The sequence below is a fragment of the Patella vulgata genome, chromosome 5 (genome assembly GCF_932274485.2).
Source record: "Patella vulgata chromosome 5, xgPatVulg1.2, whole genome shotgun sequence".
In the NCBI taxonomy this organism is placed as follows: domain Eukaryota; kingdom Metazoa; phylum Mollusca; class Gastropoda; family Patellidae; genus Patella; species Patella vulgata.
Window position 1 is genome coordinate 60234466 of NC_065883.2, and position 25102 is coordinate 60259567.

Consider the following 25102-nt stretch of genomic DNA (forward strand, 5'->3'; position numbering starts at 1 on the left):
CATCAAATGTAACTGATACCCGGGCCCTAGTGATAATTTGTGGCACAACATTTCAAACTATAAGAACTTGAAATTCCTTATCCACAAAGTCAAGTTACAAATCAATAACAAACTATTTTTATGATCAATTTATCTTTTTTATTCAAAATACATATAATCTAATTGAATTACATGCATCTTCCAAAGTAAATATACAATAGTAATGTCATGGAATAATGAAATTATTTTTCAAATGAATGGTATTCAACCACAAATAAGAGTTATTTGTTTATTGATATTAAATATCATATTATAGTGAAAATATTGATATAAAATAGAGCTTGTATATCATATAGTAATTTAAATATTGATATCAAATATTGTTTGTACATCATTTAGTAATTTATATATTGCTCTTAAATATAGCCTGTATATACTGACAGTAATTTATATATTGATATGAAATATAGCCTGTATAACATATAGAAATTTATATACCATTGGAAATATAGCCTGTACATCATATAGTAATTTATATACCGATTAGAAATATAGCCTGTACATCATATAGTAATTTATATATTGATATGAAATATAACCTGTATATTATATAGAAATTTATATACCGATTTGAAATATATCCTGTACATCATATAGTAATTTACATATTGATATCAAATATAACCTGTACATCATATAGTAATTTAACGATTGATATCAAATATAACCTGTACATCATATAGTAATTTAATTATTGATATTAAATATAGCCTGTATATACTGACAGTAATTTATATATTGATATGAAATATAGCCTGTATATCATATAGAAATTTATATACCATTGGAAATATAGCCTGTACATCATATAGTAATTTATATACTGATTAAAAATATAGCCTGTACATCATATAGTAATTTACATATCAAATATAGCCTGTATATCACATAGTAAATTATATACCAATTTGAAATATAGCCTGTACATCCTATAGTAATTTACATATTGATATCAAATATAACCTGTACATCATATAGTAATTTATATATTGATATCAAATATAACTTGTACATCATATAGTAATTTATATATTGATTTGAAATATAGCCTGTACATCATATAATAATTGACATATTGATATCAAATATAGCCTGTACATCATATAGTAATTTAACGATTGATATCAAATATAACATGTACATCATATAGTAATTTACATATTGATATCAAATATAACCTGTACATCATATAGTAATTTATATATTGATATCAAATATAACCTGTACATCATATAGTAATTTACATATTGATATCAAATATAACCTGTACATCATATAGTAATTTAACGATTGATATCAAATATAACCTGTACATCATATAGTAATTTATATATTGATATCAAATATAACCTGTACATCATATAGTAATTTACATATTGATAGAAAAAAATAACCTGTACATCATACAGTAATTTATATATTGATATCAAATATAGCCTGTACATCATATAGTAATTGATATACTGATTTAAAATATAGCCTGTACATCATATAGTAATTTACATATCAAATATAGCCTGTATATCACATAGTAAATTGTATACCAATTTGAAATATAGCCTGTACATCATATAGTAATTTACATATTGATATCAAAAATAACCTGTACATCATATAGTAATCTATATATTGATATCAAATATAACCTGTACATGATATAGTAATTTACATATTGATATCAAATATAGTCTGTATATCATATAGTAATTTATATAACGATTTGAAATATAGCCTGTACATCATATAGTAATTTACATATCAAATATAGCCTGTATATCATATAGTAAATTATATACCAATTTGAAATATAGCCTGTACATCATATAGTAATTTACATATCAAATATAGCCTGTATATCATATAGTAAATTATATACCAATTTGAAATATAACCTGTACATCATATAGTAATTTAACGATTGATATCAAATATAACCTGTACATGATATAGTAATTTACATATTGATATCAAATATAGTCTGTATATAATATAGTAATTTATACAACGATTTGAAATATAGCCTGTACATCATATAGTAATTTACATATCAAATATAACATGTACATCATATAGTAATTTACATATTGATATCAAATATAACCTGTACATCATATAGTAATTTAACGATTGATATCAAATATAACCTGTACATCATATAGTAATTTACATATTGATATCAAATATAACCTGTACATCATATAGTAATTTATATATTGATATCAAATATAACTTGTACATCATATAGTAATTTATATATTGATTTGAAATATAGCCTGTACATCATATAATAATTTACATATTGATATCAAATATAGCCTGTACATCATATAGTAATGTAAAGATTGATATCAAATATAACATGTACATCATATAGTAATTTACATATTGATATCAAATATAACCTGTACATCATATAGTAATTTAACGATTGATATCAAATATAACCTGTACATCATATAGTAATTTATATATTGATTTGAAATATAGCCTGTACATCATATAATAATTTACATATTGATATCAAATATAGCCTGTCCATCATATAGTAATTTAACGATTGATATCAAATATAACATGTACATCATTTAGTAATTTACATATTGATATCAAATATAACCTGTACATCATATAGTAATTTAATGATTGATATCAAATATAACCTGTACATCATATAGTAATTGATATACCAATTTGAAATATAACCTGTACATCATTATAAACAAAGTCCTTATATTATACAGTAATAATTGATATTAAATATAGCTTAGATACATGTATAGGGATAAATATATTGACATTAAATAAAGCCAGAGAGTAAATGTAGTAGTATTATCATATAGTTATATAGTCTATATATCAGATAGTAAAGTAATTTATACATTGATATTAAATATTGCCAATATATCATACAACCTGTATATTATATAATAATTTATACATTGATATAAGATAATCGTGTAATGCTCAATAGCTTAGAATTCCAGGTTATGAACTCTTACCAATTTGATGGTATGTATGTACATAAAGGGCATATATATACCAAGGTAGAAAGCTCAGAGAATGTTTTCAGTGTTCTCATACATTTATAGTGAACCCAAAACACCATGCATTTATCACAGCCAATCTATAAAAAAAAAATAAACACAAAAGTCAACATTAAAATAATAAATTTAACAACCTATAAAAATCATGATTCTTAAATGTGAATGAGATATAGAATACTTTAAACACACAAAACCTCTAGATAGCTTTTTGAGTGCTGGTCTAAGCTGTTCTATCATAATTTAACATTTTAAAGAAACTGAGTACTTTTAAAACTGGAGGTGTATTAGTATGCAAGTATAAATGAAATGAAATTGAGTTTAATGTAATACTTTTCTGCACCAACAGGGCTAAGGAAGAAGCGGTATTATTATACTATAGGAAGTTTCTATTTCTTACAATGACTAAGCCACATGGGGTTCATGTAATGCGGCATCACAATATACATTCCTCCCCCTAAAGAGCACAAGAATGATTAATATTTCTTACCCACTGTATATTATTAACTTGACCTTTTGGATATTTTGTACTGCAGATTCTACAGATATCTGAAACGGTGCTTCCTGGAAAATCAAATGGCAAATTTCAAATGTAATCATGGAAACCAAGCTAAATAAAGTTATTTTCACACACAGAAATCTCCAGTGAAGTTAAATCAATGAAAAATAATTGGAGGCAAGTATCTAACTAAACGAGTTAATTGTTTTAGCAATATTTCAAATGCCTCAATAATTGAACTGAAACCGTCAAACTTGGTAAGTAGGCTATTTCTTTACATTTTGACATTTGGTTTGAAATTTGCATACTTAATGAACTTTTTTCCAGAAAACCCAGGTTTTCCTAATCAAGGAATTGAAATTTCTATTTAAAATTTTACAGCCAAATAGTGTGAGAAATATCTGACAAGATGATATCTTGGTTAGAGACACAATGTTTGGTAGAGGTTTTACACATCTCGAAATAAAATATAGGACTGTTTAACTTTAACCCTGTGTAGAACAATATCAGTATATCATTAAAATATAATGTAATACTAAAATAGAATTGCAAACAAATCTAGACAGATCAGAGATTTGTTCCAAAACTTACCTTGAATTTTAAAAATGGTTTTTAAAATTTCCATTCTATAAGTGGATAAATCATTATCAGTGACAGAAAATGACACTTCAAGTCCGCTAATTATCTTTTCAGCAAACTAGAAATAGATTATTTCATATTTTCAGATATTAAGATCGATAATTATAAACATGCTAGCAACATGCCTCAACCAATACAAATTTCTTCAGTTAAATATGTTTTATATTATCTGTACCTACAAAACCATAGTTGATAGAAATGATTGGCAAACATAATACAAACCTTTAGACATAGCACTCCACAAGAAATACTATCAGGCTGTTTGGGGTGAGGAATACCATTTACCACCCAACCATCAACAGTTGAACAAACTGATTCATTGATATTGATGAAATTTCTGAATAAAAAGGTAAGGTATATAAATAATGAACAAGAGGTACAAAGGTCTTAACTTCCCATTGATTCAAGAATACTTTGTGGGGACTACATGTCAACAATATGAATGCCATAACATTAAAAATCAATAGGATTCTTCTTATTTGTCTAATGAACATAAAAACTGTGTATAAATTTCAAGTTAATCAAATGATAACATTTGTCGCTAAAGTGTTTACAATATCCTACAATAAGTGCAAGAGTCATAAGTTATTAACGAAATTTGGTATGCTTTTACATATCACTAATCTAAACAATGCAAATAAACTTTATAAAGATCTGATGATAATGTAGTCTTTAGAGTGTTCACAAGAAATTTTCGACACTGACCAAAAGACGGGCAGGGGTGACAGCAATATACAACCATACTTTAATGTGGGTATACAAAAAGAGAATTTCTAAGTATATCTTGCCAAATCACAGTGGATTCATAATATACAAATGTGCAATATGACAGTATATGACAAAGATTTAAAGCCTAACAATTACTGGCTATGAACTGTCTACAAAAATTACCTCCAGTTCTGTAGTATTTCTTTTTTTGATCTTTCTAGCTCTCCCAATGGATCAACCAGTAGAATTGTTTTCGTGTTTATGTATATAACCTTAAATTGAAGCCGTGGAAATTCAATCACTTATACACAGTTAAAAATATAAAACTACATGCAAATAATATGTCTAGAAGTTTGCAAATTTTATGTTCAATACTGGAAGGGGTAGCTTTGTGATCACATGTATTTTCCCAGTCCAGTTCCTCCCTGTGGTTAATTTTGCAGATATAGAAGTGCCTAGACTGGAGCGTGAATTGTTAATTTAAGGTACAATTTGCATTGCACACAGAGAATAACCAAATATTTTATTGCAATAAAAAGAACATCGGATGTTGAGTAGACGGTAAGGTCAAAAAAGATGTACCGGGAATGATTTTAATGCAATGCTACCATCTGATATTTGCTAACACAATTTTAGTATGCATATCTATTGAAATTATCATTTGTTCATAACAAAAAGAAAGAAACATTAATCCCCAACTGGGGATCATCATTTCACAAACAAGACCTATTTTCTACGCTATTCATCTTAAGTGACAGATTGGCAACATGTACTCTGGACTATTTTAAACTACAACGGCAGTTGTCAAATGTCATCATTTTATCATCCAACTCTCTCTTTCTCACATACATTGAAGAATTACACCTCTATATCCGTTCTTGGAATATCAATTAGATTAGCGTTTCTAAGATTTTGAAATTTCAGATCCTAAAAGTTGGAAATGAACAAAATAACCAAAAAATATTGCAGTACTAATTAAACCAAAGTTTCAGTTAGTTGCAAGAGATTGGGATGAAACATATTATATCACATTTGAAATAGAATATTTTAGAACCTACTATTAGCATCCAGTGGTTGGAACCAATATTCAGTACACCAATTACTGTCTCGCCAACTATTTCCAACTGAAATTTCAAGAATAACAGTAATATAATTTAACGGTTATGTTTCCTAAAATATATGTTGCCAGGTAATGAAACATAGATCAACTAATAACCTCTGTCATCTAAGACTAAATACAAAACATAGATGAGGGCTTCTCTGGTCTCCAATGCACCAACTAGCAGCAAAGTCATCTGTGCTTGCGCTAAAATCAACAAAAACTAATCCAAGCACACTTTAAAGAAAAACCTGTGATTTACGATCAAAATATTCTAAATTTCTAGTGACCCCCCACCCTGTATACGTCAATGAACAGTCTACAATTGTATTTTATACACATATAATTCATTTTACCATTTCAATATCTAACTATAAAATTTAAACATGTCATATTTTCTATTTGAGCAAGAAAGTCAACAATATTTTGTTACCTCTGATACTGCAGCTTGTTGCCTGACATCAAATATCATTGACATCAATGTACACTTTAAATATTGGTAATTACTCTGTAATAATAAGCATTATGAAACAACAATTTTACATCTATTAAATTAGTGATAGAGTTTCTTAAACAGAAAATTAATCAGACATGTTATTACATCTACGTCAGAAATATTGATCAGAAGTTCAAGGTCTTATCATAACATTCTGGCACTACAGTCCGCACAATAAACAACAGAACTATAGTCTAATTGTTCTATTCCATTTTTTTTCTACATGGATTTTCTGTATACCAATAATAAATGGATATTGGAAAAAAGTGAAAAAAATATATACCTTTTGCTGCCTTATAATAGAGAACATGTATGCATCAATCACCTGCAATAAATCCAAATCCAAATCATATATCTGTGTAAATCTATCAAGCTTTATAGTGAATAATTATGATCAAAGAAATAATACCATATAAGCTAAATGTATTAAACTTTATAGACAGTAATGGCAAGTCTTTATGACATAAGCGAAATTGTAGTGGCAGCTAGCCAACAAGTGCAAACAAGTGTCATGTATTATAAAAAATTGACATCCTATTCAATTTTTCAAGTGATCATACACCAGATTTCTCAAAAGCAGCTCCATTATTTTCCTACCAGAAACATTTTCTGTGTTTGTCAAACAATGTTTCATCGATTAATTCTATTTCCCATTTTCCAAGGACCCAGATAATGAAATAAAATCACATTCATGACCAGGAATTGTGACCTCCAGAGTGTGCAAAAGGGCAGAATTTACATAGGGTACCTTAGATCAATAAATGCACGATTTTAAAGAATGATCAAGATTTGTCATCTTCGAACGAATTGGGTACATTTTTTGACAAGGGCAATAATCACTTCATTATGTAGATCATAATTCTTGGTGCACATTTTAAAAATGTTATGGAAATGCTTGTATCAAGCTAATAAAGCAATTCAGCTATTTAACAGTTAAGTGAATAATGACAAAAAAAATATATAAATATTTTAAATAAATAAATAAATAAATGACTACATAAAACATACTTATGCTATTTTTTAAAATATTACTAACCTCATCAGGTATCTTGTCCTTAGCAAAACGTATCGTGTTGGTATAGATATTAATATTTTCAATATTGAATAGTAGATGGTTTTCTCTAGTATTGTGTCTTTTCTGCCAAATACTATGTATATCTATATGTAAAAATATACATACAATTTAAGCACTCAAACATTTAAATATAAAATCAGAGCTTTGACAAGCATTTATTTGACATGATAGATAACTAAATATTCATTTAAAAGTGTTGAAATGTATACAATATATTCACAAAGGTTATAACTTTTACATGATTTTTCAGTTTACCTTTTATTATCAACCTCGCTGACCATACAAATAGCACAGAGAAGTCAAGCATCAGGAAAAGAGTAGGACATATTGGACTAGTGATATACAAATATAAACATGAAGCTTACGAACAATTATGCATCTAACTTCATTTTCCCCCCCATATGTTTAAGATAGGTTGCCAGGCAACAAAACATACGCCAACAGCAGCTAAGTCGTCCAAGCAATCCGCAAAGGTTGTCGCATATTTATTCTTTTGTGGATAATGGGAGCATTCATACGACACTAAAAACTGATCATGAGTAATAATCCATAAAGTAATTATCAGAAATAATTAAAATTTGATTGTATGTGTATAAATTTTAAGTCAATTGAATGATAACTTTAGGCTCTAGAGTGTCCACAAGATTATTCAAAAAATCAATTAAGCTTATTCACTCATAAGTTACCACTATGAAAGAAAACATTACATATCCTTAAAGAAAACACACGATAATAAATTGCAATCTTTAAATGTATTGCAAATTAAAACAATCTGATTAACTTATGAAGACTAAGAGATGTAACCTAAAGCATAAATAACTTTTTGAAAATATATTATAATTAAAATGTTAAAAACCATCAATTCAACCTGATAATATCCAATAACTATGAAAGTTTTACCTCTCTGTTACTAATTTGAACACTATCCAAATTGTTTTCCTTATTCACAGCTTAATATGCAAGCAAAATAACAATACATTCTGTTCACAGTTCTACAGTGTCATCCATTCAACAGCAATTCCCAATAATAATGCATTTTGTATACAGAACCTATATCTATAGTTGTTACTGACAAGTTAAAATTCCATTTCTAGATGTATAGTTCTTATCACAGATCTCTCTTAGTGACAGATTTAACTAATGGGTCCACACAATTTTAAAAAGTTATTAAGGGCAACAATTCCAAAAGCAATTATCAGCATCGTCAGCTTATGAACATAAACACTGTGTATAAATTTAAAGTCAATCAGATGATAACTGTGGTCTCTAGAGCATCTAGAAGATTGTGAAAACTGATCAAGGGCAATAACTTTGGCAGTGATTATTGGAAAATTGCTGAAAATGAATAGGATTCTTCGTCTCATGACCTTAAACACTGTGTCTTGGATGATTGTTTATGTGTGGTGCGGTCCTCCTGCACTTACTATTTAGACTGTAGACGGGTGACAACAATATAAAAATTGAACTTACATCTTTCTATATTCTCAGAGTTGTCACTGTAAATAAAATGAGATATTAGAGTGATTGAAAGACTTTTAACAGATGCTTTAATTTCTTAAATATATATGCTGACAGGACTGCTCTTTGAAGAAAATTGAATAATATATTAAAATATATTAAAATATAGATTGCCAGGCCATGCAAAATACAGCATCGAAATCGTCTCAACAGTCCATAAAGGTTTTCACTTGTGCATTTATAAAGAGTTAAGATCACCAACCCAAAAAGTAATTATTGGAAATCATTAAAATAGGTCTTTTCCTAGCGCCTACATAAACAATCAATTGATAAATAGTCGCTATCTGTAAAATCAATCATCAGAAAACAGGGAAATTAACAGAAAAATTGACAACAATAAATGTTGACATTTAAATGTACCAGTAAGTGTATACATGTAATAAGAATCAAATAAAGAACAACATCATTTAACTTGATTAGTTCTCTTGACTAGGCCTAATAATTGATGATGATGGGGATGATGATCATATGTTGATTACACACAAAAGAATATGGTAATTTTGTAAAAGGTAAAAGTTACTCAATAAATCGGTAAAACGATACATTTATGCAGATAAAATAAGCAAGATTGATTACAAATTAGGACTTCTGATATACTGACCTCATCTCGTACTCCTAAATTATTTCAAATATCATCTTTAATATACAACGGAGTAAAACATCGATCAGTGTGAAAAATTAACAGTAAAATTAAACTCAAATTAATAATAGTAAACTGACCTCATTTCTTCAGCATTAATTTCTTCAGCGTTAATTTCTTCAATTTCTTCAGCGTTAATTTCTTCTTCAGCGTTAATTTCTTCTTCAGCGTTAATTTCTTCAATTTCTTCAGCGTTAATTTCTTCAATTTCTTCAGCGTTCATTTCTTCTTCAGCGTTAATTTCTTCAATTTCTTCAGCGTTAATTTCATCACTTGGTGTAAGCTTATTTCTAAAAAAAATGAAAAAAGTTAGTTCAGATTTACTTCGCTTTAATGTAACCTCAATGGCATTTGAATCTAGTGTATTAATTATTATAATAGGGGCAGCCAATAAATTAGCTACTATGGTAGGTACAGGTAAGTAGAATATATAGGAGTGTGTCTGGAGCAAAAAAAGATATCCCATGGTTGTGGATAAAAGAAATGCTAGGTTAGTTCTGAGTTCATGAACTCTCATCAGTATATAATATTTTGATGTCATAACAAAAATATCCCTCTTTTCTACCCTATATTTCAGCAGTGGGCAAAGCTTAATTTGTCATTAAATTCTTCAGCCCGTTGTCAGTCAAAGGTCATCTGGTGATAACACAAAAATCATACAAACCTATTTGGTTTAATATTAAAATATTCCTGTGCTGATTTGATTAATTTAACCAATTGTTCCTTTTTTGCCCGTGGTTGTCCTCCTGTAAATATATATAAATTTACAAAATGTTCAAACATAAATAAATGTTTTCAAATCTCAATTAAGGGGCAAAGGGTTTTGTATGAATAGTGCAGGATTTGAATAATTCATGAGAATAAAACATCTATGTTTAAGTATCTTCATCTAAATTCATGTTACACTGTACTTCTGGAATGAGTTAACATCAAATTTTAAAGACACAGTAATATTAAGATGTGGAGGAATGCGGAAAAGTGTATTAGCACTGCAATTTCCAACACAATTTCTCTAGCTAAAGCTCAATTATAACATGCTTAAACGAAAAGAAGTGCTTTTCAAATAGTCAACCTTTTAAATGCTTCCAAGATGATCAACAGTATTTACTTCAACGTCTGTAAATTCATTTAAGAATTGAATGCTGTATTATATGGTTTATGGATATATAACATCACTTGGTCGCGAGGTTAAATTCAATAAACTCTCAAAATTCCAAACAAGTATGTGTACTTAAAAGCATTGATGTATTTAAACTAAGATTGTTTTCTAGTCAATATGCCTACTTATTATCATAATATTATTGATGTGGATTGGAAAGTGTTAGGACTGAGCTGTATGGTAATCATACTGGACAAAATACCTCTGACGTCACCACTGTGGTTCAGGGGCTGATATCTACAATTGCAACAGAGCAGGGATGCTATTTCGCCTGTATATGCCGGACATGTCCTATACTAGTTGGCAAACATCCGACTGGGAATATGTCCAATTGGACATCAAGATATGGTTAATAATATTCAAAATTCCAAAAAATATTGACTGTACTGAGGGTATAATTATTACTAATCTTGTTACTAATGTTGATTATCGGGTAACCCAACAAAAAAAATTGACCCGAAATCTTAAAAGGGTTACGTGTCCGGATAAGCAGTTTTGATGTTCACATTCAAACGACTATATATATTGGCGATTATTTTTCAGACTCTGTGCAAATCCAGATAGTCCCTTTAAGTGTGCGAATTCTCCTTCTATCTCTGATAAGGACGAGAAAGCGGAGGCCAGGGTGAAATGGCCAAAACTGACGATTCTTATTTTTAAATTTGTTGGCTTGATAGCGAACACTGAAATCTTGTCGGGGCGTCGTGTTTTATATTATTATAACAGATTTCTCATGTTATACCAATGGACTTAAATGTGAGTGTCTGGACAAAGTTCCACCTTTGCAAAGTTTCACCATAGAAATGATAAGTTAGGCCTATGTGGTTGTCTCAAAATGACCGAGTTAATCTGTCGACGAAACGTTTAACTCAATCATATTTCATTTTAAAAAAAAATGAGAGGACCATTAAGTAAGATTATAGTAACGGAGCTAGGAAACGGGGGGGCTTTGGACACATGCACATAGTCTAGGGTCGTTTGAATTCATCAATGTATTATTCTCCACATCTACACTTAATTTGGTAGACACAGCCTTTCAGGAATGTAGGGTTTGTGAGATTTGACTTTCCATTAACATGTACTAACACTTTAGCTGATGCATCTTTGTGGAATTTGTTTTGTATTTCTGCTTATGTTTTAAATAACCTTAAATAACCTTCAGAGTATTGGACTTCGCTGTTCACTCATTTAACATAGTAGAAATTGTGTACACAATGTTAATAATAAATTTATAGGGTCTAACATTGATAGTTTTTGAGACATTGACTGCTATTTTTTGATTGGTCAACTTTGACCTTTGACCCCGCCCCAAACATTTTCCCCAAGCGATCATGATGGGTCATTTTTTTCTGGAGTACCTACGGATCCCACCTTTCATTTGAGACCAAGTTTGCTTTGATGGGACTTTTTTCCAGGAAATAATCTAAATCCGGCAGGCTATACTTGTTAATTTCAGTAGTATTGAAATAAAAACTCTTTAAATAGTTTTCTATTTACACTGATAACCCAGTATTTTATAGATTCTATCTTTGTACTAACTGATTACAAAATTAACATACCTTTTGGGTGATTTAAAGAACAGAATGGGACATCAGTGATCCCCCACCATACTGGACAATTACTATCCTTATCAAAAAAATTTCTTCTTTGTTCTTTAGCTAAAAGATTCATAAATAGATATGTAAATTTGATTTCAAATAACACAAAGAAATAAAAATTCTTGATGGCAGACACCCACCCTTAAAACAATTAACACTGTTAATATATGGAATCATTTGATATCTAGTTTTATTTACATGCATCATCATTTTAAAACTCTCTCTAAACAGCTAAAAGAATCTCATTTTGAATAGTGGTCTGGAAATATTGTGAATTTTGACCAATTTCAGACAAACTAGGGTTATAACTCTGAAAACAGTAATAATTTGTGAAAACTATATTAATTAAAGGGGTCACACTGGTTATGAATTAATCAATATCTGAAAGTTTACTATTTTCAGCAGGACATTACTTATATGGACACCACAAACTGTAAATGTGGATGCATAATAAAAAGAACACCCATCAAAGAAATGATATGACGATTAACATCATGATGATTTTATTGTTTATTTTGGAAATCTTTACTCATCCACTTAAGGATTGAACTGTTACCAGATGGTGTTTATAGGCAATATGAATACCATCTGGGTGACAGGAAACTGGGTGACAGGTAAATAGAATGAAGTTTGCTAGGACTTCAGGATTATTTACCTGTCACCCAGATGGTATTCATACTGCCTATAACCACCATTTGGTAAAAGTTCAATGCTTATATTTATATTTCTCTTTTTCGGACTCATTTATTCTGTTATTATTATTCTATTTTAAATGAAAACATTCAAATTTCCCTCTGTAACCTTATTACGTCATCGTGATACATAATATAGTGTGTGGAAAAAGGAGAGAAAACCCCCCCCATAAATAATCAATGGACATAATATTTTATGTATCAATACTTTTTTGTATCAATTTAATTTAATAAAAGTTTGTCCAGTATATATTTTAATAATTTTAAAAGTAGTTCTGGAATGATGTGCATGTATTCTTACATCTGATCAGCTGACCAAATAGTATTCATAGCCTATATGAATACCATCTGGATTTACTGGTGTTAAATAGTGATATGAAATGCCAAATGTTAATATATACATATGGATATAATACAGCACTATATAATGCATATGACTGAGTAACTCACCATGTCAGTGATCCAGTACAATCCAACATCAACATCAACAATAAACTTTAAAGTAAAAACAAACTTTGTTTAAAAAAGATAACTCGTCATATTTAACATAAATCAAAGAATAACAACTGAAAATAAAAAATGTCAGTACTTGAACTTGAAACTTTGTTTCTCCTTCAAAACAGTCATTTAGGGCAGCATGCATATAGGGTACTTAACAATTAAAGATGCATTATGTAAGATGTAGACAAGGAGCTGACTATTCGTGCTATAATAGTTTAAAAATAGATAATGTAAAATGAAAATATTGAAAATTTCAGTCAAATTACTTTATTCTGGACGCAGTTATGAGCGGTTTGAAATTTTGACAAGAAATAGTGTAGTCTCGATTGCCAAAGCACTATATTTCCAAGATAATAAACTAAGTCTCGATTATCCACCAACTAACTGATAAGTGATTTAATTATTGAGTGGGCACGATGTTCTAATCTACTTAAAATCAGAGCCATCGGAAGATCTAGAGAGTTGATTATGGGCTTGTTATGTGAATAAATGTCTAAATAATAATTTATGTAACATTTGAAGCCAGAAATAAGATTTAATTCTTACATAATGCATCTTTAATAATAGAATATAATGTATGAGTCTATAAATATTGTTTGTTGAATGCTTCTCTTAGGGAGATAATAAACTAAGAACCATTTATTTTAGCTATAGTTTAAGTGTGTACACTATTATTCACACAAAGCTTTCATAAAGTAGTTTTTTAATCTTAACTATTTAATTAACATGTATGCACTTAACATGAATCTTATTCTAATAAAATATTGTTTAAATCAACATTATAAACTCATTTTTTTTTCAATAACAAAAGAAAAAACTGAAAGCAGGAAAAGTACAATTACAAATGACTTACTAGTAATGGCATCTGATTTTAAAAGTAAAGATGTGATGACCGATCGCATCTCATGCACATCCATCTCAGTCGCAGTTTTATTTAGATAGGTTGATACAGTTGTTTTCGGCATATAACTAGGCTCTGAAATATCAATTCAATTGGGACTGCAAAAAATTTAATAAGGATACCTGGATAAGGACAGAACTGATTACTTACTAATATCTAAATAACATTACTGTAATTTTAACAAATTCTAGTGGGCATGTTACCCATGCTGTAGTGATCAGAATTCGGCTAAATGTACTTTACAGCTACAGTACAACTGTTTACCTTGCAATCCCAAGATGATAATCAAAGTAAGAAAAAAATTAATAGAAATCTTGTGAATGTGATACAAAGTTCTCAAAGTAAGTCTTTAAAACGTGGTGAGATTGTTAATTGGGTCATATGGAAAAGCCATATTTAAATTATAGGATCATAAAGTTTGAAAGTTATTTTTCCCTTTCTACTTTTAAAGCTCAGTACAGCGTTTATTCAAAAAACTTTTAATAACCTACTCTGTGGAATTTGGGTGTGTTTGCTGTTTGTGGGCGTATAAGGGGCCTGAGAAGCCCGTTAATATTCTAACATCGCTAATGTTTTTCATGTCTCAGTAACTTCAGGCTTCAAAACCTGCCAAAGACGTCAATCTCTCAATTTACAGAAAACTCAGTAACACAGCCAGGCTATGGTATCAGATGAATACAGTAATATCTTGGCACATGTTGAGGATGCATAAAAGCATGATATTGAATAAATAATTTTATACAAACCATCACCAAAAAATTGTTGACTGTTTACTGCTTCTCGGTACAGCTCTACAACTTTCTCATTTTCATAAAATTTGCTCATCATTTTTGAGCTGCCTTCAAAAGAAAATAAATAATACTTGTCTAATTTCATGTAAATTATTAATCAATATTTAATTAAAAGACAGTTATTGCAGCTCATTGAACAAATTTGTAAGAGTAAGCTTACCAATCGTTTTTTTTTTCTGATCATACGTCATAATAGTCATTCAATCATTTCCATATCATTGACTGGGTAAGATAGGCGCTGGCTCGCTAACCAGGAGGTCCCATGTTCGATCCCGGTGATTGGCAGAGAAAGTTCCCCGGCATTTTCCAGCATTGTTTCTAGCAGAATGTACTTGTTTGGATGGGAAAAAAACGAAGGTCCTGTGTACACCTTGGCGTGCACGTAAAAGAACCTACGACAGTTGGAGTTCAATTGCTCTTCGGGGAAAATTTCCCTCATAGCACCCCGGATGTCCGTCTTTATTAGCTCGGTAAGAGCAGAAAAGTAGGACGTTAAAAACCCCATTTCATTCAGTGATTCATTCCTTATCATTTCATAAATATTGATGCAGCATTATTAGGTTCAGAGCAATGTTCTTGGTACTTTATCTGATGTGATCCTTATAATGGTGATTCACTAGAAACATGTACATGTTATTGAATCTGACACATAACTCATTTCGAAACAAAGAGTGAAAACAAATCTAAAGGAAGAAATTGAAATACATACCACAGCCAACATAATTGTTGTTTACCATGCCAATGCAAATGACATTGGCCGTTGGATTCTTGTCGTTGTATTTCTTAATCTACAAAATATGCTCAGAGTAATTAGAATTTCAATTAAACCAATAGTGCTAAAGACTGTTATAATTATATTTGAAAAACATGGTAGGTGTTGGTAATTGACCAGAAATATTAAATTTGTGGCAAAATTGACACTTGTTCCATTAGTTTTTGAGACCATTCTGCCCCCATTTAAATGAAATAATTGTGGGGTCCGCTGCACTTGGCTTGGGCATAAGGCATTGATGCCTATTCTCTGGTTCCTGACTCTGCAGACTATTGTCATGGGTGAATAATCAAATGTATATTAACCTTTAATTTCAAGGCTTTCCAAGCCTTAACAGATGACATCTTTTAATTAACTGAAAGATAAAATGTTTTAAAATGAAATAAACATGAAAATGGATTACATCTTATCATTATAAGGTCCATGTCAGATGGGACTATCAAATGGTATAATAGCTCAATATATGGTCTTTTTTTTCAAAGTTTAGGGTGAGTGAAAATAACTATGCATACAATTATAGGCAACAGGGTCCACACCAAATTTATACGTGAGTCTAAATCCTTATGATGAGCCAAAATCTAAAAAAAAAATCTAAAAAGAATTGATATGTAGAGCATTTACAAGATTTGTGGAGTGACGGAGGACGAACAGACGACTTACCACAGGGGTGATGACAATATATTCCCATGTGAAATGTGAGCATATAAAATGTATGGCAAGGTAGAGAAAACAGCAAATTTTAAGAAAAAGTTGGTATAGGGAGGGGAAGGTTGTCTTGACAGGGAAAAGTAGAAAAGGTAAGACCTCTTTAACCCTGTAAAACAATTAAAGCCCATTCAAAACTGCTACAGAGAACATCAAGATATTACATGGAATCATTATGGGCTTTGTACTAAAAAATTAAAACAGTTGAAGAGACCATCAACCTATCATATCTCCCAAGTAATAATTTAAACAGTTGATGAAACCATGTGCAATGTGCAATATGGTCTCCTGCATATGGTCTCATATATTAAAACAGTTGATAGGACCATTAAGGAACAATATGGTCTCCTGTATATGGTCTCATGCATCAAAACTGTTAAAGAGACCAGTAAGATATTACATGGTGTTGGGACCATCAGTGAACAATATGGTCTCATGTATCAAAACTGTTAAAGACCAGTAAAATATCATATGGTGTTATGTAATTAAAACAGTTGATGGGGCCATGAGTGAACAATATGGTCTCATGTATCAAAACTGTTAAAGAGACGAGTACGATATATTGTGTTATGTAATTAAAATAGTTGATGGGACCATCAATGAACTATATGGTCTCATGTTATGTAATTAAAACAGTTGATGTGACATGGTCTCATGTATCGTATCAAATCTGCAATATGATCTCATGTATAGGGTCTCTATTAGAACAGTTGATGGGACCATTAAGGAACAATATGATCTACTGTATATGGTCTCATGTATCAAAACTGTTAAAGACCAGTTAGATATTATATTGTGTTATGTAATTAAAACGGGTGATGAGACCATAAAGGTACAATACATGTATACACGTCTGAATAAAACTGTTAAAGAGACCATCATGTTATCATGTGGTCGTATGTATTAAAACTATTAAAAAGACCATCAAGGTACATTATGGTCTCTTGTGTTATAGGATATGGTCTCATGTAATTAAAACTGTTAAAGAGACCATCATGTTATCATGTGGTCGTATGTTAAAAGGTATCTTCTCATGTATTAAAACTATTAAAAAGACAATCAAGGTACATTATGGTCTCTTGTGTTATAGGATATGGTCTCATGTAATTAAAACTGTTAAAGAGACCATCATGTTATCATGTGGTCGTATGTTAAAGGGTATGGTCTCATGTATTAAAACTATTAAAAGGACCATCAAGGTACATTATGGTCTCTTGTGTTATAGGATATGGTCTCATGTAATTAAAACTGTTAAAGAGACCATCATGTTATCATGTGGTCGTATGTTAAAGGGTATGGTCTCATGTATTAAAACTATTAAAAGGACCATCAAGGTACATTATGGTCTCTTGTGTTATAGGATATGGTCTCATGTAATTAAAACTGTTAAAGAGACCACCAAGTTATCATGTGGTCGTATGTTAAAGGGTATGGTCTCATGTATTAAAACTATTAAAAGGACCATCAAGGTACATTATGGTCTCTTGTGTTATAGGATATAGTCTCATGTAATTAAAACTGTTAAAGAGACCATCATGTTATCATGTGGTCGTATGTTAAAGGGTATGGTCTCATGTATTAAAACTATTAAAAAGACCATCAAGGTACATTATGGTCTCTTGTGTTATAGGATATGGTCTCATGTAATTAAAACTGTTAAAGAGACCATCATGTTATCATGTGGTCGTATGTTAAAGAGTATGGTCTCATGTATTAAAACTATTAAAAAGACCAACCTAGGTACATTATCATTATGGGCTCAAGTGTTATAGGAAAAGGACCCATGTACATTAAAACTGTTCAAGATATCATCAAGGTCTTATGTTATAGGATGTGGTCTCATGTATTAACACTGAAAGATCTGCAAGGTATTATAATAAAAATTTTCATGCCTGTAAATACAATCTATACTTTTATGTTCTAACATACGTTTATAGGCTTTACCACCATTATGTCTAACATATAAGTTATAATTGTAGGCTATCCCATTCCCTGTACACTGTGTAACATTTTACTTTTTAGTTGGAGATTTGAGTTCCAGCACGAGCGATTTGTTATTTCAAAATAAGCCAGTAATGTAAAGTCACTCACTGGTTTCACCCTGTTCATTCAGAATAATTAAATATCAGTGCCTTCTTTTCTCGTTGATGTTTAACGTCGGATAAATAGTAAAATATCTCAAATAATACTTATTTATTTATGTTTTGAAATAACCCGCGAGGATCCGCAGATATAACTACTTCTCACATCCGATTGGTTAAAAAGCATAAACCCCGCCCCTAAAGCATAAACCCCGCCCCTTTTCGTCCCTATCGGACCATGGTCTCTGGGCTATTTTCCATCCAGTTTAATACCTCGTAGCGCCCTTGTGCACAGGTTTAATATTTTTGATATACACTTAGATACCCCCCCCCCCCCCGCGCGAAGTAGTGTCGCCCCGGGCATATACCCCCACCCCCTCTGCCTCCTCCCATGTGAGGGCCCTGAAAAGTTGTAACGTTTCCAAAATTAAAAAAAATACTACTAGTAATAGCATGACTTTAGTTAAAGGTGCATTATGTAAGATTTTGAACAAAGAGCTGGTATTTCTTGCTAATTAGTTCAAAAATAGATAATAAGAAATGAATATATTTAAAATTTCAGTCAAATAATTTAATGTTTATCAAATGGCGAAGGTGTTCAAAAATATATATAACATTTGAAGCTAGAATATTTTAATTTATTATCTAGTTTTTTGAATTATCAGATATTCTCTTACAGCCTCGCATAAAAACTTTTGGTCTTCGATAGAATTATCAGTGAGCAGAAATTCGCCCGTTTATCTGTTAGCACTCGTCCCTTCACAGTCAGTTATATAGAAGGATAACTCGTGTTTTCGTTTTGCGTTCGTCACTTCCCTTTCTTGAAATCTTCATACGGCATCTATCGTAGCAATGATCTTTGTGTTAAAATTATATCTGGAACGTGTTTAACCAGTTCTATCACATATACTATTCAAAAAAAGTAGGGGATATTTGATTTTGGGGGCATAATACTAAAATATGCAAATGACTACGAAAAAAGTCACTATAGAACCTAACAGAAGAAACATTTCCAGTTACATGTGACGCCCAAACGCACCAATAGCTACCGCATGGAATGCAGGTGATGCTTGGGATCATCATGGGGGTCCAACCCAAGATTTGCACGACTCTGACTTTGAATGTTACAGTCATTGTGGCATTGAATTCCAGGGTGGAAACATCAGTTTAATTGTTTTAGTGACCAGAAAACAAATTTTGATATGCGTCGGCTTACCCAAAATGAAAGGTTACGTGCCCTTGGCATGCTACAGATCGGCACAACACAGGCGGTTGTGGAGCGGACGATGAATGTTTCTCAGTCTGTCATAAGCAGGCTATGGTCCAGATACCGTGATACACAATCTGTACAGGACAGACCACGCTCAGGTCGACCAAGGGCGACAACTCAAGCCCAGGATCGATTTATCCGTACCTTGGCCTTGAGAAATCGTGTCATCACAGCAAATCAGATCAGCGCTCGTCTTCAAACAGACACTGGTGTGCACTGAAAAAAAACTTGTGTTGGATCTCAACACAAGTACTTGTGTGAAAATTATTCTACACAAGTTATGTGTTGTTTTTCATTGCATTAACACAAACTTGTGTTCTTTTTAATGCATTAACACAAATCTTGTGTTTTTTCCATATAATTAACACAAGTAATGTGTACCGTCAACAAATTTTTTTTTTTTAAATTTGAACTCCATACAAAGTCTTAATCCGGGGTCCACAAGTAAGAGAAAGGTATTTTTTACTCAGACAATATAGCCAGACAGACTTGAATGCTAATTGGTGTTAAGATGTCTGTAGTTAAAATAAAGTTGGGCCCAATAAACTGGTAGATCAAAGGCCTGTTGAGCGCTCATGCCCGGTGTGATTTTAACAATTGACTCCAAATGCGTTGACAAGAAAATAAGTAAAACTGTTATTGAATGTGATTGGTTGATAAAATCAACGTACTATAGGCTACATTTTGTCTGCGATATCATCTCGGTGGAAGCGGACATTAAATGAAGTGATTTCACACAATTAATTTAACATTTAACAACGTGCTGAAATGATTTTGGAGCAGTGATATGTTTGACAAATGTAAGCTAATGGTCACATAGAATACAAGACCGCAGGTTTGTGAATATTTATATAAAAAAAATAATACCATGTATGTAATTTAGCATCGATATTGTTTCTCTGTATAATGTTAGTATTTTGTTCCTTAAAAAAAACTCCAACAATTGAAACCGGAAGTTCATGTTTATAATATGGCGCGGTCAGGAAAAAAATTTCGGCATGTTATTATCAAATCTGTTCAATTTTTCTGAAATCATGCTTAATTAACATTAGTTGTTCGGCGCTACGATGTTGTTCAAATACTTACATTACAGAATCACATTATGATTAAAGCAGAAACGGCTCGACTTGAACCAGCAGGTAAGAATCTGTTTTGAAATTATATCTTGGGAGGTTGGATTGGCGTTGGAGACCCGATTGGCGGCCATTTTGATTCTTGTTTCATGATTTTTTTATATTATAACGATTTTGCCAAGAGTAGACATTAACGCGGGCACAGACTAGAAAAAAATCTTTTTACACTTTTGTGTTAGTTGAATTGTAATCTAATTTATGTTTAAAAAAACAACCTTAAATCTAATAAGCAGACGGAAGATATGGACGAACAACAAGAAGAAGTTATGGAGGTCCCAACAACTGAACCTATGGAAGTAGAAGAATCGTTTACAGCCGAAACCCGATACGATGTGCCAGTTCCGGTCATGGAGTCCTCCATCTCAGACGATGCCGACGTTAGTGTCTTCTGCGACGAAGAACCCGTAGTGGTGTATACGCAGGTAGAAGCTGGTTCCTCCCGTGGCAAGTCCAAGTTGTTTGACAACCATAAGGGTTTAGTTATACAATTAAGGTAGGGTGATTTATTTTACCTAGTTAACTACCTTGTATAGAAATGTATTTCAGCTACAAAATGTATAGATAATTAACTCTAGTTAACCCTATAATAATAAATGAATTTAATATATTTTAGACAGAGAAGAAAACTACGATTTGGAGGTGTTCCATCTTCACCCAGCAGAACCCGGTATACACACGGCTACCAAGATAAAAGTTACAGTAGGTTTAAAAATATATATCAATTAAATTAAAAATTTATATATGTGTGTAAATAAATAAAATATAAATAAACCAATAATATATTTGTAGTTTAATATGTTTTATCTTATCATTACAGGCAAAGCATGAAGCCAAAGGAAATGTTTTTACCAAGTCATGTTCCTCAATAGCGGAGAGAGTTTTATCCAGTGTCGGTTCTGCAGAAGAACCCATTCATAGCAGACCACCCATGACAGCACTTGTAAGGTCGCTACAAAAGGCTAATGTGACATAGAACAAGGTCACATTGATGTTTACAAATACGTAAGACGATATGAACATCAACTAAAAAGATATGTAATGTGATTCAGCTGTAAGGTGAGACAAGTCTGAAAAGGCTAATGTGACATAGAACAAGGTCACATTGATGTTGACAAATACGTAAGACGATATGAACATCAACTAAAAAGATATGTAATGTGATTCAGCTGTAAGGTGATATATGCATATATGCAGCATAGATAATTAAAACTTCTATTCAAGTTAAACCAACTGTATCTATTTATTTAAGTCTTACGTCGAGCTGAATACATTTTATGATTTATTGTCATCTATTGGTGGTTAACAGTGTGTAACTAAAAACTAAAATTGGATCTTATTTTTGCCCAGTGTATAAATATTTTTTGTTCAGTCTGTACACAGTAACATATCTGAGAACCATATTATTATCATTTCTGCCCAAGACTCCCTGTGCCTTATAGTTAGAAGTGATACAAGGCAATTACCAATTTTCCATGTTCTTGGCCTGAAGAAATAAAATAATAAAAGTCAAGTTTTTATTATTATGCAAGTGGAAAAATACAATTATTATTTGGTCAGTTTGTCCGCCCGCCATATTTCTATTAGTCACACATCCTTCGGCCAATTAAAATGGACGTATATTTTGTTTTAACCGAATCGAAAAATTTGCGTTATAAATAGTTAACGAGCTTGATTGACCGACCACTGCTAATGTTTTTTCGGTGTGTCCTCACTGTGCCCACTTTTGATTAATCCAATTAAGGTCTAATTAGGATTAGTGGATTAAGCGGATTAGGATTAGGTGTTATAGGTAATTAGATGGAAAAAAAACCCAAATATTTTATGTAATTTTTTTTTTATTTTTCGATGTTTTATATATATTTAATAAAAATATAACATACATGGATATATCATACATCACATTAGCAGTTTATAATTTAATGAAAATATAACAATTTTCGATGTTTTATATATACAATATTTAATAAAAATATAACATACATGGATATATCATACATCACATTAGCACTTTATAATTTAATGAAAATATAACAATTTTCGATGTTTTATATATAAAATATGTAATAAAAATATAACATACATGGATATATCATACATCACATTAGCACTTTATAATTTAATGAAAATATAACAATTTTCGATGTTTTATATATAAAATATGCAATAAAAGTATAACATACATGGGTATATCATACATCACACAAAAACAAGATAAACAATGAAAATTTACAATGTAGTTAAACGGGCTACGCCATCGGCATACTCGAATACAGTCTTTATACCGTTCTGAAGATCTGTTTTCAGAGTTTGGAGTCGGGTTTCTAGTTGCCTGTACTTTCTTCTCTTAGGCCGTAATTTTCCGTTGGCACCTAACTGGAGAATGGTTACTTCGGAGTAAGCTTATTCATTCTTAAAAAAAGCCACCAACTTAAAAATATTTGGGTGAGGGGTGGCAATAATGGATGTTATCTTGGAATGCCATCCTTCAACATGGTTCGTTGTGCGTGGACCTTCAGTGTGGAAATGGTTCCACATCATTCTGCCATGCTGCCCCTCCACCCAGAACTCGGTTACGTAATCTGCAAATTGCAACACTCTGGCATCTTGGAGTGGTGCATCATCAAGGGCATGCAGCCATACATCTTCAACCTGCTGTATTGGAATTAATGGTAATGCTGCTGCTTGCTTGACGATTTTATTGATTTCTGGCACCCGAGAAAAATCTGCTTGTAGTCCATATTTCTGCGCATTGCGCCAAATACACTGACCAAAGTGAAAAAAACAACCTTTTAGTTCTGACCTCGGCAACACAGTTCTCACAGCATTTTGCATACTAACTTCGAAATCTGTAAACACATGGCCTGGGTTAAGATTAACATTGACAAGTGCCAATGTTTTGTCTCTAACACATCTGAGGAACTCAACATATGTTGCCTCCTTCTTATCGGGTAATAGTGCATACACCAAAGGGAACATTTTATTGTGTACAAAGGCATGTATAGTGTAGATCTGGGTGAATAAGGTAGGACTCATGCTAAATGTTCCATCACAGTATATAGTGTCTGCATTGGCGAGATGGTAAAGATTTTCTTGTGTGGAAAACACTAGAAACCTGTTGTCGGCTGCTGCGTGGAGAAGGAAGTCGTCTCCGGATGTGGTCTTGGTGTAAGAATCTGGAAGCTGGATATCGTTGCGGGTCTGAGGAAGTGCTGGGAGGATCTTTGCTCGGGCTCTATACAGGGAAGCACAGCAACTATAGAATGTTGGAATCTCTCTGATCATCTCACCTGAGTCACGGTCAGATCGAAGGGCTGTAAACAAACAAAAAGAAAATATTTATTATACATATTATTATATCATTAATACTCGACCAGACACTCGATTGGTTTGTTACGGAAGAACATGTTCAGTATGCTTTAACGTTGAATCATTTAAATCAACGGCACACAACATTAGAGATAAATACATACCTGATACTTCTTCTTGATAGATGGCACAGACTGGTTTGGTTTCCTCTTGCACCTTGGTTTTCATGGCAACGAGAAATTTGTCGACTGCCACCTTGTGTGGGTTAGCAACATGGTTGTGGTTTCTTGAATATTTGGTAATAAAGCCTTGGTGGGTGTTCGGGATTTCTGGACAACCTTTTATACAACATCTCCAGTATACTCGTTCTGCCTTCCTATTCTTCACTCGGAATTTGTATTCTTATGGACTAAGTTTTCTCCACCTTGAGCATTGGGGA

The 25102-nt window shown here is 31.5% G+C and overlaps 2 protein-coding genes and 3 long non-coding RNA genes across 5 annotated transcripts in view; 2 read left to right on the plus strand and 3 right to left on the minus strand.

Moving 5' to 3' along the window:
- Window positions 1-2564: 2564 nt before the first annotated feature.
- On the minus strand, window positions 2565-19098 carry LOC126821733 (uncharacterized). Its single transcript, XM_050550222.2, has 19 exons — window positions 18965-19098; window positions 16474-16523; window positions 16106-16184; window positions 15352-15444; window positions 14558-14680; window positions 13654-13698; window positions 12473-12571; window positions 10419-10500; window positions 9835-10044; window positions 9067-9092; window positions 7558-7679; window positions 6805-6846; window positions 6459-6533; window positions 5985-6050; window positions 5110-5198; window positions 4441-4555; window positions 4171-4276; window positions 3571-3644; window positions 2565-3163 (listed from the first exon to the last, which is right to left on the minus strand). Exons 9-19 carry the CDS (start codon window positions 9975-9977, stop codon window positions 3035-3037), a joined length of 987 nt encoding a protein of 328 aa, XP_050406179.1. The 5' UTR covers window positions 9978-10044; window positions 10419-10500; window positions 12473-12571; window positions 13654-13698; window positions 14558-14680; window positions 15352-15444; window positions 16106-16184; window positions 16474-16523; window positions 18965-19098; the 3' UTR covers window positions 2565-3034.
- Window positions 19099-20566: 1468 nt separating this feature from the next.
- On the plus strand, window positions 20567-21818 carry LOC130012894 (uncharacterized). Its single transcript, XR_008788137.1, has 3 exons — window positions 20567-21059; window positions 21318-21363; window positions 21591-21818. It is a non-coding gene; the product is annotated as an uncharacterized LOC130012894 (long non-coding RNA).
- A 1-nt stretch (window position 21819) lies between these two features.
- On the plus strand, window positions 21820-22642 carry LOC130012895 (uncharacterized). Its single transcript, XR_008788138.1, has 3 exons — window positions 21820-21850; window positions 21971-22056; window positions 22175-22642. It is a non-coding gene; the product is annotated as an uncharacterized LOC130012895 (long non-coding RNA).
- A 69-nt stretch (window positions 22643-22711) lies between these two features.
- The window catches only part of LOC126821741 (uncharacterized), a 40551-nt gene continuing 38160 nt past the window's right edge, over window positions 22712-25102 (minus strand). Inside the window, exon 3 of the long non-coding RNA XR_007680479.2 lies at window positions 22712-22840. This is a non-coding gene — a long non-coding RNA (uncharacterized LOC126821741). The remainder of the gene's footprint in view (window positions 22841-25102) is intronic.
- Window positions 23546-24937, minus strand: LOC126821734 (uncharacterized). The gene is made up of 2 exons (XM_050550223.2): window positions 24828-24937; window positions 23546-24668 (listed from the first exon to the last, which is right to left on the minus strand). Exons 1-2 carry the CDS (start codon window positions 24889-24891, stop codon window positions 23758-23760), a joined length of 975 nt encoding a protein of 324 aa, XP_050406180.1. The 5' UTR covers window positions 24892-24937; the 3' UTR covers window positions 23546-23757.